Genomic DNA, 18,403 nt, shown 5'->3' on the forward strand with positions numbered 1-18,403 from the left:
TCATGAAAGATACTGGAACACTCAGGTTCCCATCTCACACAATTCTGATTTTTAAAAAAGGGATTTTTTGAAGAATTCACCTTTGCCATTCCAGAAATCCTGGTATTTTTAAGCATTTCTGCTTTGGCCTGTACAGTCTTTCAGTGGCAGTGAGAGCTGCACATGTCTCTCTGAATTCTCCTGAACCAAGGACATAAAGTCGTTGAGCTTTGCACTATAGTCATTAGTGACAAGAGTAGTCCCCTGCAAAAGTAGCAGAGTAGAAATTTGCATTTTGATTGCAGACTGCAGACTTGCCCTGATGAACACAGGCTTCTTTTCACACAGTTGTCTTGTGGCATCATCCAGCTTATTCACACCTCTTGCAAGAGGTGGCCTTCAAGCAGCAGTGCAACATGGCTATAAACATCTGCGTAAGGGACCTGCTTTCTGGGTCAGGATCTTGTATTTTGTCAAATTTACCCTGGCAAACAGAGTTGAGTTTTCAAAGCTGATGTCCAAGTTTCTTAAGGAGAATGAACTCCATCCCAAGAACTGGTGAACAGAGCTGTTTGCATGAATCTTATTTACTTCCTTGCCATCTGAAATATTGACATCAAATTGGAAGGATACAGAAGCATTGCATCATATATCATTAACCTACATTTCCTTACTTTTTGAGAAAACTATTGGGGAAAAGTAAAATCATATAGGTAAGCTGTTTTATGCACCATAAGGAAGGTCTCATGAAAGATTCTTGACCTGTCAATATATGGGTTATATTAATGTTGCCCCATATAAATACAAGCTGAGATCTTAGTTTGTGGACCACACAATATTTCTAGTAATTATTTTAAACTGACTAGTCCTGTTATTTTATGTTTTGTGAATCACAGTTTGTGGAAATAAATAAATAGACAACTGTGGACTATTAGCAGTGTTTGTTCTTATTATTTGGAATTTGTGGTTTGAAGATTGTCTTATTATTCTGTTTCTTGTCTGGAAGTTTTTTAGCAGCAGAACTAGTAGGGAGTAATGAATAATCTTATTTATGGGTGAATAGTCTCCCAGGCAGCCAGGCAAAGAAAAAACATTATTCTAAAAAATAATGAAAAATCTGGTAAAAATTATAGAAAAGAGCAAAGGATAAAGGAATGTAGCAGTGGTTGACTTACACAGTGAATTGAAATTTGTACTAATATTTATGGTGACTGGCTCCACATCACTGGTTGAAATTAATATAGGTACATCAAAGATAGCCATTGGTTACAAGAAAAAATGTGTGGCAGTTCCTTCAGAATGTTCCTTCAGTATGTGTAGCAATTCCTTCAGAACTGTGTGGAACACCTATAGAAAATACATTATATCCATTAAAATTATTTTTTCCATATTCAACAGTGAAGTTAGACTAATACCACAGTGTTTTCATGCTATTGAAACTTTTCTTTTGAGACTGTTAAAACACAATTTCTTGAATTTTCTGTGTATGTGGACTTTAGGTAAATTCAGGTGTATACTATAATATTCATTCCCAATGTGTTAGCTTGCAACAAACATTGGATATTTGGTTTATGTTTAATAACACAATGATGATCCAGTGAAGAAAGGAAATGAAAAATTGCAAGATGTGAAGAAAAATTTTTAAAGTTCACAAGAATTTTCTTATGAATATATTTTAAGAAAGAAGTTATGTGCATTCTAGGCTGACTGAGAAAACAAAGATTGGTTTAACCACAGAGTTGAGATTTTCATATTTGGCACTGTCAGGAGATGAATAGGATGAGCTAGTTAACTTTGTTCACATCTGTGGAAATACTTGTTTAAATAGTTGAATATTCACAGGCAGTGAATTTTGAATTTTAAGTTGATATTTGTTGACATATAAATGAATAATGGACAATAAATCAGCTGTAGTTAATGCCACTGTGTAGTTCAAAGATGTGAGGTCAGATTTACCAAGCTCATTTCTCAGCTTTAACATTGAAAGTCATTTAAAACTTTGTCTTCCCAATTAAAGTGGTTATAAGTTTGCCAAGATAAAAACTGTGGAATAGTCCAAGTGAAAAAAAAAGTCTATTGAAATTCTGTTTCCACTCAAAAAAATGCATTAAAAAACCATGATTTGTAGGGAGTATTAGAATGAGCATCTTATTTTTTCCTAGGAGAAAATATATGCAGTATGCTGTTTTCTCTCACTGCCTCTCTTGAAGTGCTTGTCCATTCAGTACTTTGTCCTTTTCCATGGAGAACTTTTATATACTAAGGCTTTTTGTTGGCTTTACATATGTATGCATGCTTTTTTGTTTGTTTTAATTTGCATCAATATCAGTGCAATAACAGCTCTGGATTTCAATTTTAGATTGTTAGACACTGAGCACAGATGCAATCTTATTGTACTTGGTCTAAAGTATAAATTTGCATTTTAACTTGGAAATAATGAAAGACAGCAATTCTGTCCATTTAGTCCTTGCAGGCATAGCAGGTACATTTTTCTTTCTCTAACTTGCATGTGAAATTAGTTTAGCTGCTTCCTTATTCCTTTGTGTCTGAGAAAGCAGTTATGTGTAATCAGAATATATTTTAATGTTAGCATCAGACAATTTTGGGGTAGCAGATTATTAGCAGCTGAATGCTTCTGAAAGTTTTGTGCAAACTTTGAAGATCAATTCCACTTCTCAGAAGTCACTCATTAAAACCATGTACTGGAAGTTTCAACCAGTAAGATCCTCAGCATTTGCAGTTGGTGATTTTCAGTGTGTAGTCAAGTAGTTTGAAATTCTTATAATAAAAAGCACATTGGATGGGATGAACTCTTACATATTTAAAAATGAATAATCCTGTTAAAATAATTATGATGTAGGAGTAATGTGCAGTAAGTCAAAATAGGATACAGCTACTGCTCTGATTAGACATATACTTTTGCAAAGAAATGAAAAGCTTTTTTGGAGGCTGCATACCATAGATAAATAATTCTTCTTGTTGTTTTTCTTTTTTTTTTTTTTTAACTTTGTCAGCTGAACCCGTTGATGTGCTAAAAGCATTAGAATTTCACAATTCTCCAGAAGGAGTAACAAGAACAGCAGGATTTTGCACAAACAGAAGGAATTCAAAAGGATCTGATGTTGCTTACAGGGTTTCAAAAACTGCACAGCTGAGTGCCCCAACAAAGCAGCTGTACCCAGGTAAGATTGGCAGAAAGCTGTTACTTTTGTACATTACCTTGCTGCATATGTTTTTATGCTCTCTAAAGCATAGCGTGTAGTACAACATCAGTAGCACAAAACACTTCTCTTATCCCCAGAGTTGGGCCTGCATATGAATGGCAGGATGGACTCTATCTACCAAATAATTCAGTTTTTATTGGCTTCAGTTATAAAGCTCTTCATCAAATTCTGTCACTGCTGGAATTGACTTGTAAGTTGTATTACCTATTCTTTCATGATGCTATCTGATGTAAACCTTATTTGGTGGCTTTGGCAAGGCTCTGCCTTTTTCAGTAGTGCATTTAAGAGCAGTTGTGCTTCCTGGAGTAATGCTGCAGAGGGAGAATGAGTTGTGGTTGGGCATTGCAAAATCATTTCCAGAAGTAACATCTGGTAAGAATTACCTCAGAATATCTGGGTATTTGGGGGACTGAACAAGGCTAGTTGTGGATAGCTGTGATTCCATCTTCTCTCAAATTTCTCTAAAATGAAATAGTCAAAATTTGGGAAAGATTCTTTGGATGTTACAGGGAGAATTTTATTCTGTTATTTCACTATCACTTGTCACTTGACTCAAACTGTTGAGGAAAATGATAGTAAGAATATTAAAACTCAAAATCTTTGGAGATTTAAATTTTCTGTTTAGACACATCATGTAGTGTTAAAGCAAGTCATACAGAATACATATATATTAGAAGTGGCAAAGAAAAAGACTTTATTTTTTTGGTCCTTTAGAGTAGCAACTGTATAGATATCATTCAGATCCAGAAAAGGGTCACACATGCTTTATTTTGTGGTAATAATATGTTCCCAAAGCAACATGAAAAACAGCTATACACAGTTCAAGAGTAACTTGCACGTTCCCTTAACTCATCAATTATTGTTGAGGGAAGAAGATCAAAGCAAAATTCACTTAAGATATAATATTTATATTATTTTCATACACTTCCTCAGGTTTTAATATATCGTCGCAACTAAGCTGAATGGTCAATTTCCTGCTAACCTTTACAGTAGTGAAAAAACAAAACCATTTTTGGAGGTGATGATGTTAATTTATTCCTATTCAATCTTGTGGTGCAAGCATCTTCTCTCCTCACCAAAAGAAATCTTAATTTTTCAGATTATTCTTAAAGAAATTTGAGTTGATCATGTCTCTTTTTCTTAGTTCTCTGTAGCAGTGAAAAGACTATAGAAGATATCCAAGATAAGATCAAGCTGTGAGATATCAATTCAGCTAAACAGTACACATTTTAATGTGTCCTATCCTTGCTTTCATCAAACTACTGTAACTCATCAGGAGCTACTATATCCAGTAATTTCTCCATCTTCTAAATCTTCTAAAAAATTTATTTCATTTTATTTACTAACTTCCCAGAATATAATGGACCTTGATTTCACAGACTAGAAGGCATTATATGATTGTACTTTGTAAACTGCTTAGATTTTTGTGGTGCTGTTGTTGTGCATGCTCTTAGTTATCTTTTACAAAAGCATAAAGGAATGATAACCCAGATATATAAAAAGATTTTTTTAGATATTTTCCCTCCAATTCTTACTGTTATCCATAGTTATTGTTCAAATAGAACCATTCCAATTGACAAGGAGTGTAAAAGTATTTGAGAAGGCTTTGAAGACTATTCCAGATATATGTCCAAGAACTATATATGCATGTAGTTTTATATGTTAGATGCAATATATATAGTTTTCATGTTAAAATGTCATTTCTTTTTTGATTTGTTCATTAAAAGTTGTGTTTGGAAGAAATTTTCTTCAGATTACCCAAAGTAGATTCAAGATAAAACATTGGGAATTTTATGTCAGAGCAGCGATTACAAAAACTACTGAGCTGAGACACATGACTCGCTTTCAGTCACCTTTCCTAAACAGTTCACTTTCCCCTACATGTTACATGTTTGAAGAGCACATAACCAGGCAAGCTGAATTATTACCGCCTTCCTTAAGCACTTTCAACATGTCTTTCAGATTAACAGTGCAGATAAGGCATGTACTCAGTGCTTTTCTAATCGTTTCTTTGGTCTGTGTTGACAGTCATCTTCTTTCTTTTCCATTTTTTGTCATCTATTTGCTATGACATTAGAAGGTATAACATACAGTTTAATTTAATGTACTTTACCCTGTCATGAAAAAATTTAACCAGTAACTCACCAGAGTAAATGTTTCCTATCTGTTGAGCTTTGATCCCTTCAAAATAAGATGTCAAAACTATGTATAAACATAGTCTATGTTACTACAATGTTTCAACAAGCTTCCATTAAGAAATTAGAAAGAAGTAGAAAGCACATAAAGTATCATTGCAGCAGACAAAATAAAAATGTAAGACCAGGGGGTTCTCGTTTTCAAGGGTATTATGTCATTTAAAGAGCAAGGGCAATTCTACACATTTTGTTTACACATTGTAATTCAAGAAGTAAAAATTTGTCTTCAAGGAAGAATCTAGAATCTTTGGCGCTTTCCCACAATACCTGTGTTGGAAACAATCTTCTATTTTCTCTATCAGAAGAAGAAATTCCAAAATCAGAGGTTGATGAATTCTTACATGCTTTAATTAATTAAAAAACCACAAGATATTATTATTAAAACTTGTTCTACTATTATATTAAAATGTTTAAGAACATTTTATCCACTCTCCTGCACAGAAAGCTGCAGTTATATTCATTGCCAATGTTATAATTACATTCTCATCTATTTCTTGTATGTCAAATTACAGCTGAAGCCACATGAATCCAGAGCATATTCTGAGTTTTAGAATCTCAGTCTTATACTTTGTTTGTTATTAAGCCTAAGAGAGTTTTGCATCAAGTGAAATGCAGATTTACCACAAGATTCAACAGGAGAAGCACTTCAGTACTTCCTTTATAAAATATATCTACTTTTAATTGTGTTTCTTTTTAGTTGTGAAGGTGGAAACACTGTTTGATACATCATCTCTACTTCAAAAAGAAAGCCTCAGGAAATAAGTGAAAATAACAGTCTTTGATTTTGCTTAAATCTCCCATTGAAGAAAACCAGTTATGTATTTTTTTAATGTTATGCACAATATAATTCCAGAAAGACTCAAATATATATTGTGAGAGACAAACTAAAATAAATTGTTATCAAGGGCTACTGAAGTACTGGAGAGTCTTCTTTCCTATGGTACAGATGCTTGTTATGTTGAGTGAAACTGTAGTGCACATTTTTAAATTAGAAGGTTGCTAAAGAGAAGATGGATTAAAAACACAGTGAATGTGAAACTACCATGGTTCTTTCACACTTTGTGTTATTACCGGAATTCACAATAGATTTGGAGCACCTCTTCTACAAAGACAGGCTGAGAGAGCTGGGCTTGTTCAGTCTGGAGGAGAGAAGGCTCTGAGTATACCCCATTGGGGGAGGGGGGTTTCAGTAACCTCTAAGCCTTCAGTAACCTCTTAAGTCTTTCAGTACTTAAAGGGGCTTATAGAAAACAGGGATAGGGACTATTTATATGGGCAGATAGCGATAGGACAAGGGGGGATGGCTTTAAAGTATAAGAGGAGAGAGTAGTACTGGATGTTATGAAGAAATTCTTTACTCAGAGAGTGATCAGGCACTGGAACAGGTTGCCCACAGAAGTTGTGGATGCCCCAACCCTGAAAGTGTTCAAGGCCAGCTTTGGATAGGGCCCTGAGCAACCTGGTCTAGTGTGTGGCATCCCCCCCGTGGCAGGAGGTGGCACAAGATGAGGTTAAGGTCCCTTTCAACCCAAACCATTCTGTGATTGTATGATTTACCAGTTATGTTTTTAAGAACAATTAAGGTTTACTTTTTAAGCATTAAAGACCAGAAGGGAAAAAAAAAAGACACAGAAAATGTTCCTAATTTAATTTTTTATGTACTCATTTTTGAGTATTAGAAAACCCTGCAGTTTGTATGCTGGATCCTATGTGCTTATAGAAAAAACGGAAAAATGGTTTCATCTTTTCTGAATTTATAGCTGTATATATAACTTTGTTTACAGGTGGAGGTTTTCCAGAAGATTTTTCAATATTAATGACAGTAAAACCTAAAAAGGGTATTCAGTCTTTCCTTTTGTCTATCTACAATGAACAAGGAATTCAGCAAGTAGGTGTTGAAGTTGGTAGATCCCCTGTCTTCCTATTCGAAGACCAAAATGGAAAACCTGCCCCAGAAGACTATCCTCTTTTCAGAACAGTCAACATTGCTGATGGGAAGTAAGTGTAAAATTTTAAAATTAAGAACATATTGCAGACCACTGTATATGTGATTATCTATTTATAAACAGTTTTCTTAAATATTTCAATATGTCAGTAACATAGTTTCTAGCTAGTTGGACTGGTGTAGTACAAAATTAGAGAACCTTTGCAGCAGAATACAGTTCCAGCTCCAAATGGTCCATATAGCTATAAATGAAACAAACCACTTTATCTGCCATTTTTATAAATCAAGGGTGAGGAAATAGTAATAGAAGTTAATCCAATGCAACTAAACCTATGAATATTCTTCCATGCAATATACAAAGCAGCTGTTTTCAAAAAGTCTCAAGGAACAGTCTCACTAAAAGAAATGTCTGGTCTACTTAAAGGTGGTAGGCATCACGAAGACAAGTTGACAAGACAGCATAGAATTTCTTCTATCCAGACCCAAACCAGCAGAGAAATAAAATAGCTTGAGATATCTATGTATAAGGAAATCCTATGTATAAGGAAATCAAGAAAGAATAAGTATTTATACTGCACCCACAGTAAAGAAATTAATCTCAAATACCTGTTGCATTAGTAATGCAGTTTTTAGTTTTTTGTAGCTTTGTAGACAAGCAATCATTCTTTGGGAATGTTGTTCTAGTGCTTGTAAAAGGACATTCATTCTTTCAAAGGCGTTTTATTTGCTGTGCTGCAGTCCAAGAGGAGCGACCACAGTCTTCAGAGATATGCAGAAATAAATTTTACTAAAGCAAAAGAAAACTCAGCACAGAAGGGCAAAAATTGAACTATAATGAAATATGTTTATAAAGCAATAAAGAAGAAAAAAAAAGAAAAAAATTAATTGTCTGCTTGGCCTAGTATTACCAGACAATGAAATTATATGATGATACCTGGACTTGATTCAATTCCCTAGCAAAAGGAGTGATTAAAAAAAAGCAGCAATTTTTAATGGATTTTTGCTAAATAACAAAGCTTTGACAAAGAATTTAATCTAAAATGTTGATAAACTAGCTAAAATGAAGAAATAAAAACTCACTTAGTTTGGTACAATTGCCTACACTGAGACTATACAACTTCTAAATCAACTGGAGTCAATCCTAGGCACAGTGAGCTATGATTTTATGCTTTCAGCTTCTACACACTTTCAAAAGATAAGCCAACAATTTTCTTCTGACTCAGCTATTTTATGAAGGATCTAGGACAACAACCTTCATCTCAAACTGAGATATATTTAAAAAGTGTGAACAGTGTAATGTGCCTGAGGATGCATGGTCAGTTTGCTTTTATAATGATAGTGTTTAACAGCATTCCAGAGAAAACATGGAATTACAGTTCTGGCTCAGTGATACTGTTTAGCAGTCAGATTCCATTAGCTTCAAGGTGTTCCTTTTGATATACAGACACTCTTTGTAACAATGATCTAAGCTTTCGTTCTGATTTAGGCAACCCTAATGCCACAAATGCCAACTAAAATAATTTGATTCCAGCCTTCCTCTTACCCATCATTAGTATGACATATTTTACATTTTTAGCCCTGGTCTATCAAACATTCTGTAGCCTTTTGCTCCATGGTGTATTACAGAGTGCTCTGCTTTTGTTCTTAAACATTTGTCATAGCAGAGATGCTCACAAAATTATTGTAGTCTGTCATGATTATTCATAAAGTGTCATAAAGAGCATAGTAGAGTTGGGCAAAACATACAAAAACTTTATTCTCAAATGTCTCTAAAGTAAAGGCACTTGTCAGTACTCTGAATCACTTCATTCAATTTTTGGCATATATTATGTAGGCAAGGCTATTGTTGCAGGAATAGTACCAAGTATTTGTAAATATATTTATCTGGAAAACTATCTATGTTGGAACTGTTTGTATGTATTTGAAAAATCCCTATAGCTATGGAATACCTTCAAATATGTAAAAGAACATGGTAAAATTTTGACAGTTGATCACACAGAAAAAATAATGAATTGTAAATTGTAAATAATAACCTGCTGGGTTAATATACTAGCACAAGTAATTTGAAAAATCAAACACATTCATAAAAAAGAATCTGCTGTCAGACTGTTCAATCTATTAAAATGTGAACTGTGCACTGACATCTAATTTGAGTTTGGTAATGTTCTCTGGTTAAAGCTGCAGACAACATCAGCTTGAGCTTCACCTTACAGAGGGTGTTCTCAACTGTGGATGAGACCCCTTTGTGCTGAGGGACAGAATATATACAGCAACTAGTCAAAACACTTCATACACTTTTGTATGTAAAGAAGAAAGAAAAGGAGGCATTTTAAATTTTATCTGTGAATTAATTGGTGCATCATCTCCTATAAACTGATTTGATAAGAACACGATGACCTAGTTTTAAAAACATAAATTACAGTCAAATTATATTGGGTTTTTTTAATAGGTGGCATCGAGTAGCTATCAGTGTGGAGAAAAAGAGTGTTACAATGATTGTTGACTGTAACAAAAAAACTACAAAACCACTTGACCGAAGTGACAAAACAGTTGTGGACACCAATGGCATCACTGTCTTTGGAACCAGGATTCTGGATGAAGAAGTTTTTGAGGTACAAATCAATAATGAACAAATGGAATTGAGTTTTTTTGTATTGAGTGAGGTGCTTAATGTGAACCAGAATAATCTTTTAGGTCAAATGCTGGTATAATGTAGAAACTTTGATTTATAGAACCTGTTAGGATAGACTGAAATAAAAGAGAAGTAAAACAGGGAGGAGTATTGTTGGAAGATTTGGTGCATTTTTCTGTCCTTTTTGTTGCATCTGGAAGGGAGTTGCTTTTTTTGTCTTTCTGCCTAATATTGAGATACCTGAGATATTTGGGAGAATTAATCAGGAAAAGTTGTGTAGTATGATACTGAATCATTTTCTTTCTGTATCTCTTAAACATTTGCAGATATATGTGTGTGCTAACAGTATTTGAGAGCAGGGGAGAAGGACCTGGAAAGTTTCCTGTGTAATATGAATCTGTTATACTGTTTATCCCACCTATTACTCTTTCCAGTAAATGGAACATACTTTGGCAATAAGGACATATATGTTTCCATCATTTACTGGCCAAGAAGTACATATATGAAGAGTAAAATGTCTTTAAGGAAGCAAGTAAATGCCAATCATGAGGCCTTTCTGGGTAGAATCCTTAGGTCAATAATTATTTTTACAGACTAATTATGAAACTTCATAAATCTACACTACTGTGTTTCTTTTATAACATTGTTATACAATGGTTAAAATTGAAAAAATTAAATTATAAATGAAAAATAAGAAATTGCAGATTGGTAGTTATTTCATCTACAGAACATCTGTGCTCTATAAATGGTCACAGTTTTAATCCTAGCTTTAAGCAGAACATATGCTTGAGAAGCTGCATAGGTATCAAGTGGGGAAATAGGAATTTTGAGTGTAACATTGTGGCATTGTTATCTTTGTTGTCCACGGGCATGATGAATTGTGAGCCTTTTGAATACGGAAATTTCTGGGGTGATTTAGAGGATCAAGCCGTATGATATGTTTGCTATTTGCAGCCTAATTCACCTGTAGTCCCCAGTAAAATTTGCACATCTGAGGAACATTATTTTTTCTTTGAAGATGAATTCCACAGTTGCCTCTGTCTGGGATGTGACAAGGATTTTTTGGTCTGCTCATGGGATAATTACTTTAAATTTTCATTTATATTTATTTTTTAGGCGAGAAACCAGTTTCCTCAATATTTGTGCTTGACAATAAACTGTCAAAAATGTGTGCTATGTGAATATGCATAAGTAAAAAAGAATTCAGAGAAAAATAAAATTAGATGAACTATTTTTTTTCCATGTGATTTTAGATTATAATAGAAGCTAAAGCAGCAGGGTCTGGCTAGTTCTTGCAAATTTGTAGCCATTTAAAAAGTTTTCAAGCAGGGAAATGCACAATAGTTAAATGCTGATGATTGGTTTGTTTAACTCAGCACACTGGCTAAATAAAAATACCCGTCCGAAGTTTCAGAGGTGCTGAAATATCTGTTTGGAAATAATTTTTTATGGTATGTATGTAAAGGGAGATATTTATTTTATCATTTACCTTAAAAGATGGGAAGGGATGTGGTAGAATTCAATTATTTTTTTGTGCAACTGTGGAAAGAGTAAGTAAAGTTGGATGAAGACATAACTTAGCAAATTGAAATTAGCATTTAAATCAGAATTACCAGATTAACTGCTGAAAATCAAAAATAACTCTGCATTTTTCTTGAAGTCAAACCTGCATGAAGTCAAAATGGACACGCGGATATAACTCTACAGAATTTGCTGGAATGACTTAAAATTACTTTTCTGCAAGGGTGTTGTCACTTGTGGAAGGAGGGAAAAGGAAAGTAGCGGTAGCTGGTTCTCTGCCAGATTTTTTCTGACATATGGTACACTGACATGGCAAGGCAGTGTTTCAATTCCAGCTGAGACCCACTAAGAAGGAGGTTTTGGACTCACAAAAGAAATTGTGCAGCTGTCTGTAAGGCTAGTTCAGAGGCTGAATCTTAAGATTCAGTACTGAGAACAGCACCATTTCTACCTTTTTTAGCCTCACTGTACATTTCTGAATTTCTTCAGTGATTAGGTTTTCTTACTCAAGTGAGTGCACCTCTCTTCTCCTTTTTTATTCAGAGAAATCGCCTACAGTCTTACAAAGCTGTTCTTGAAAATGGTGGGGGTTTAGATTAAGTCTTAACTCTTACTCAAATTAGAAGCTTGCAATCCTCGCTTTTAGGATAGGTTTCTGCTTTCTTTGTTATTGTACAGCCACCATGGAATAATTTATACCTATGTTCAAGTATGTAGGTAAAAATGTGCATGTTGAAATGAGAATGTACCACAAAGTTTAAAAAAATACTGGGCCATATACATTTTTAATGGATAATAGAATCATAGAATACCCTGACTTGGAAGGCACCCACAAGGATCATCGAGTCCAGCTCCTGTCCCTGCACAGGACACCCCAGGAATCACACCATGTGCCTGAGGGTATTGTCCAAATGCTCCTTGAGCTCTGTCAGACTGGCGCTGTCACCACTTCCCTAGGGAGCCTGTCCCAGTGCCCAACCACCTTGGGGTGAAGAACCTTTTCCTAATATCCAACCAAAACCTCCCCTGGCACAGCTCCAGGCCATTCCCTTGGGTTCTGTCACTGTCACCACAGAGCAGAGATCAGTTCCTGCCCCTCCTCTTCCCCTCTCAAGGAAGTTGCAGACTGCAATGAGGTATCACCTCTGCCTCCTCTTCTCTAGGGTGAACAAGCCAAATGACCTCTGTCCTAAGTCTGGCCAAACAAAACATAATCTAGTTCATGCTGAGTTTGTCTACTGTTTTTCTACTCTCTAAACAGCATTCTTTTTGTTTTATTAACAAGAATTTATCAATCCCTTAGCTACTGGTGCTAAAATTTCTAAAGTTTGGTGCTGTTTCCTGAAATCTATCCCTGCTTGAAAGTGTCATGATTGTGTGTTAAATGATCTGTTTTTGTAATTCATGGCAGTTCAAAGTGACTTGTGGTGATTTCACGGTTCTCCTTGTTAGTATTTCTGTGTTATGAACCCTGCTGTACGTTGAGACCACAATAGTCACTGAAGATACACATAGCACAATGTATCTTATTTTGTGGGCAGGAAATTCCAGACGTTGTCAGTCACGACATTGGATTTAACTGTTTAAGACATAAAACTGTTTACTACAGACTTCTCATATGACACTTGCAGCCTTTGTTAGCTTAAATGTAGGAAGCCCCTAAAAGCAATTACCTTTTGCTCAGAGTGTCAGAAGGATTAATATTGTATCCATGCATCACAGAGGTCATCTTATCTTGGGTAATAGTTATATTTTTCTCATAATAAACCAATGTTTTGGTCATAGGAACAGTGAAGCACTCTTCAGTCTCCTCAAACGGAATGGAAATTTATAATGTGGAAATAATAACCTGTAGATACATATAATGAACTCTTATTCTTCAGTGACCTACTAATAGAAGATGATATGGTTTCTTTTTGGTCTTGTACCAATGTGTGCAGCAGAACACAACTGCACCAAGCCCCATTGCATCTCTAAGGTAACTCACTCCCATTGAAAGCAGCTATATACAAATGAGTCCAAAACAGGTATTATTACTTTATTCTGACCTCCCCACGACTTGATTGTATCTTTTGAAAAAGGAATACTCTTTCAGTCATATTGCTCTAACATATTTGCATGGATCATTCATTTAGAAGCTTCAGAACAAATATTGTTCCTGTGAGGAATGTTCCACACTTACTTTAAAACAATGTTACATCCCAGTGGCTCAAATATTCTTCTTTTTTTCTAATTATGTTATTTTAAGTTTGTAATACAAGATTTAACTAAATTAAATTCTTGACTATTTCCATTTCCTTTTCTTTTATTTTTGTTCTTAATAACGACCTCTGTTTTCTAGGCAGTTGTCCTCTGTTCTGATTCTGGCAGTAACACAAGAATATGTTATAAAACACTGGCAAATTTTAAGTGCATACATTTTCATGGGTGTGACATGACCTCATGATGATCAATAATTTCTGAATAAGTAAGCATACTGGGTGTCCAGAGATCAGGTAGATCACTGAAAGAAGGAAAGGGCTGATTAGTGTCCTGAGAACATGATCAATCACTCCCAAATCCACTGGTTTTGTATATCCAAAACACAAAATATTCTTTGGTAAGTTTACCTACTGGTGCTAAAGCTAAGAGCCTTTTTTTTTTTTACTGATGCTGTCAGAAAGATTCTGGTTTAGCTGTAAAAGCAAGAAAAAATATCTAAAGTGTTTTCTAAATCTAGTGGGCAGTTGTGTGTTTTATGTGAGAAAATTCCAATTTGGAGTTGCCTGCTGCTCATTCCTGAATATAATTGCTAATCTGAGATTTTGTGACATTGTGCTTTGTTAATATGGAAATCAATATGATGTTAAAAACAAGATAGTGAATTCAGCAAGCTCTACACATCAGGTGCATACAAATGATGAGAAGCAAATTATGAACCATAAATGCATCTTAAAATAATAAAATTATGCTGTCTAGAAACTGTATTATTATTAACTGCCAAATTATGAGACCTTCATTTACACTGCTAAGCCCTTGTTCACTGAAGTGAATCTTTTGATATCAGCGGAACTAATTTGTAAATGCTTGTTTTTGAAAGACTGTCACAACATTCCTCAAACTTTTATATGTGTCTTTTGAAATTCATGTCTTCTGTGTTTTCAAATACATATTGCAAGAACAGCTGCTTTGTAAGTGCTTGCTGCAAAGAAGAGAATTCCCAAAATGCAAATGAAAAAAAAAATTAAAAAAAAATAATAAAAAAGGAAGAAAAAATGAGTTAGATGCTGGAACATGGCACCTAGTAAAGGAATTTTGAATTGTATCCATTGAAATATATTTGTAGCTTACATGTTTTATAAATAATAGAGATCTTTTTATTCTTTGCCAGCTTTAAGGATTTGTCACTCCTCATTTAGTACTGTTGGTGTGAACAATCCAAATTTTTTATAAGTATTTTATAATAACTTAATAACTAACAGAGTCTTTATGCAGATATTTCCCTATAGACACCTTCTTTTCCTTCAAAACTCCACACATCAGACCAATACCATAATTTTTTAGGCACTTTTCTGGAAACAAATATAACAAGACAAAACCTGATGTATAAGACTCTCATTTAAAGTCCATGGAAGCTTTAACAGCACAGAGTTTATAGATTAAATCCTTGCAGTAATACTTGTTAATAAAGGGTTTCGATTTTGATTTTTTAGATTTTAGGCATTAATCTGTTCTCATGAAAAAAAGCAATAAAACACTTGTGTACAGCATGTGATTCCTGTTTAAAGCAATAGGAGTAGCCAAGTGAGCAACTGGAGCATCTGGAGATAGACTGAGAGTGTCCTGGCAGCAATGTGTGTTAGCCTGCAGTTGAAGATCTGTCCCTCACATATCTGTGAGCATGGGAAGCCCCAGAGTGCAAGTGCAGACAGGAGCAGAATGAGTAGAACTTCACTGACTGCTCAGATTTGCTGTACAGCTAAAGTAGAACAGAGCAGCCAGCCCAAAGTGCCCCCAGCATGGAGTGTGAAAGAGGGGTCCTCAGTATCCTCTGCTTCACACTGCTCTGTGGAGCTGCACCACCAGCTCATGGACACACTGCCAAAATTATTCCCCCTATAGTAATGCAGTAATTGCTGCTGACCCACTGACTGTCTGTCAGACTAAAAAGAAATGTTTAACATTCCAGGCAAAAATACTTAGAATCAGCCTTTTAGATACCAACACCAGAGTAAGTGGACAACTTGAGCACTGAGAAGTAAAAAGAAAACCAACACCAAAAAAAAGTAAAACAAAGACAATTTTTTCATTTCAGAGGCACCTAATAAAAAATCAGGGTTTCTTACAAAAGCTTTCTATTTGGCTTGTTTTGGTTTACTTTATTCTTTTTTTATCTCAAAGAATGGTAATCTGGTGTTTATTAATTTTTTATAGTATTTCCAAACTTATGTTCAATGAATAAAGGTAAATCCAGTTTCCCTTTCTTATTTTTGGAAGCAGGAGGGGGAGAGAAGAAGAAGGCAAAGTTCTCATAATTCATTGGAATTCAAGTTCATTGTCAAGGAATGTTCCCAAGAAACAAAGGAATGGTCATTTAACAAAACTCTCTGTAACTACCTTTAAAATTAACAACCTGGGATCAAAGAATGCTGCATGCTGCATCAGCTTTAAAAGATTTGACAGATAGGATTTATTATCATCTCATTTATTAAAATGTATACATTAAAATGTAAGAGATTTGTAGATCTTTTATCTAGAAAATAGGATGTCCTTGGGCACATGTGTATGCCTGTGTCTGTGTACACTTGCTGTTGCATAGGCATTGTAGTAAAATTTAATCTCTCAGCCAAGAATTGCAGTTGCCTTTGTGAACAGCTATGTTTGGAAGGTCAAAAATTATAATTGGCATATCAACCTATTTCTTAACCAAGCTGAATTTATCCTTCTATAAGCATGGTGTTCAAAGAATCCAGAAGACATTGATTTCTGTGGAAACTTTGACCTGTGCAGTATTGTGCTTTCACAATTTATTGCTTTTACAGTGCTTCAGTCTGGCAGGCTCTAAATATCTTTCTCCAGCTATATTATACAGTGGGCCTGGGTTATGGAATATTATATTAAAAGCTCCTGGAATTCCTCAATCCCTCAAATCTTTGCAGGAAGATTAAATGAATTCTGCAGCAGGTTTTTCTAAATTCTATAGTAATAATATCTATGCTGTCTAGACTTTTGTTCTTTGGAGTCTATAGCTGTACTGTCACATAACTAATTAGAGAAAGTTGGCACAAATACCCAGGTTGGGATATTTGTGCTGATTTCTGCTGATCTACTGAAAAACTCACTTTGTAATTTCAGGCTTTAGCCATAGTATTAAAATGAAAGATATTGAATTTGTTGTTCTGAGTTGATTTAGTGCCGAGCACTGCTTTTTTTTTGCTTTTATCACCATTTATGTAAACATCTTTACAATCTAATTATCCTTATAAGCACATAACACATACTAGTTATCCAGTGTGAATCAGTAAGATGTATTTTGCTAATTCTAACCCTCACACTCTAGTTGTAGAAAGTATTTTTGAACCTCTAGTATATAAATTAGTCATTTAAGTAATTGCTGGGGATTTTTTTTTTCTGCAGAGCTTCTGAAGTAATGCTTACCTGCTATTCCCTGGACAAAATAACTTTCACCTGGCAGGGTTATTGTTTTATTAAAATTCTTGTAAAAGAGATATCCCTAAATGTGCCCCTGAACTGTTTGAGTTTCTTGTGGTACTAGGGAACAACTAGACCATTAAAATTTTACAGACTGGAAGAAAACAGTAATTTCTGCACTGATTTCTTTGTACAGTGCCCTTACAGCTTTCTGTGAATCCGTACTTTTGCCATTTTAATGCTGTGGCTGTTGATAGTAGAGGTGTCTTTTTTCAATGATAGGAACTTTTAGGTAATATATAGACTATAAATGGACTACTTTATGGTTGTAATTCTCTAATGCACCATATTTAGAAAGCATTAGTAAGATTACCTTGTTAGAAGGAAAAGAGAATGTTTCAAGACAGATATCTAAAACTTTTTATGAAGTCAATTAAGGTAATAAGCTGCTATTAGCATTTATTGATATAACAATAATTAGTCAGGCCCTTGATGATTTACATCATTGAGAAAATCTGACACCATATCTAACTGGAAATTTTCTTTGTTCCTATTTCTGCTGTGGAATCTAAGGAAGACTCCAAAATTTGGAAACACATGTAGCAATTTCTACCACGAGACTCAGGCAATAATTACATGAAGATGTAGCCAAAATTGGAAAGAAAACTTGTTAGTTTACTGCTTTCCTGCAAATTTAGTCTCCATTTCTTTTTTTGGCATTCAACACTGCATTTTTCTAGTGTTGCACTGTTTTCATATCAAAGCTGTTTTTCCAGTGCAGACACCTCACCTTGTGCATTACTGCTTTGAGTTTTTCAGCATGTCCTGGAAGTGTACAAACACATAAATTTTCTTATTCCAGGATGTCACTGTGGAATGTCTGTGAGATTCACAGAGGAATTTTCAATGAATGAATTCAGCACACACTTCTCATTCTTAGCTGGGCTGTTCCTTGTAGTAGAACAGTTGATGTGAGTGAATGTGTGTGCAGTTGTTCCAGCAGGTGGGAGTTCTACTGATTTGAACTTATTCTCCTTCTAGCTCTCTAACCTGGTTCTCCACATTTGCTCTGGCATGCAACAAAGTGAATAATTCCTCAAGCTAAAAAACTCCTTTTAGTACTCTTGGAGGATTCTGTAAAGAATAACTTATTTGGTGGAGTACCTCTTAGAAGAATCCTTCTCTACCATGTTTTCATACTAGGCATAATTGGTGGACAAGATATTGTATCTTGGTTCAGGCAGATTTTTTCATATAACCATAAGGCTGATTCAAA

The 18,403-nt window shown here is 34.8% G+C and overlaps 1 protein-coding gene across 6 annotated transcripts in view; it reads left to right on the forward strand.

The window, feature by feature from the left end:
- Positions 1–18,403, forward strand: part of COL11A1 (collagen type XI alpha 1 chain) — a 132,188-nt gene that overhangs the window by 11,809 nt on the left and 101,976 nt on the right. For 5 of the 6 annotated variants that reach the window (XM_053984536.1, XM_053984533.1, XM_053984531.1 and 2 more), the window contains exons 2-4: positions 2,994–3,161; positions 7,183–7,396; positions 9,793–9,955. In XM_053984536.1, coding sequence (XP_053840511.1) covers positions 2,994–3,161; positions 7,183–7,396; positions 9,793–9,955 — 545 coding nt within the window. Of the gene's footprint in view, positions 1–2,993; positions 3,162–6,179; positions 6,212–7,182; positions 7,397–9,792; positions 9,956–18,403 lie in introns of those variants that run through there. The other variant, XM_053984535.1, reaches the window with a different exon arrangement.

Source organism: Vidua macroura, chromosome 9 (genome assembly GCF_024509145.1).
Source record: "Vidua macroura isolate BioBank_ID:100142 chromosome 9, ASM2450914v1, whole genome shotgun sequence".
In the NCBI taxonomy this organism is placed as follows: Eukaryota; Metazoa; Chordata; class Aves; order Passeriformes; family Viduidae; genus Vidua; species Vidua macroura.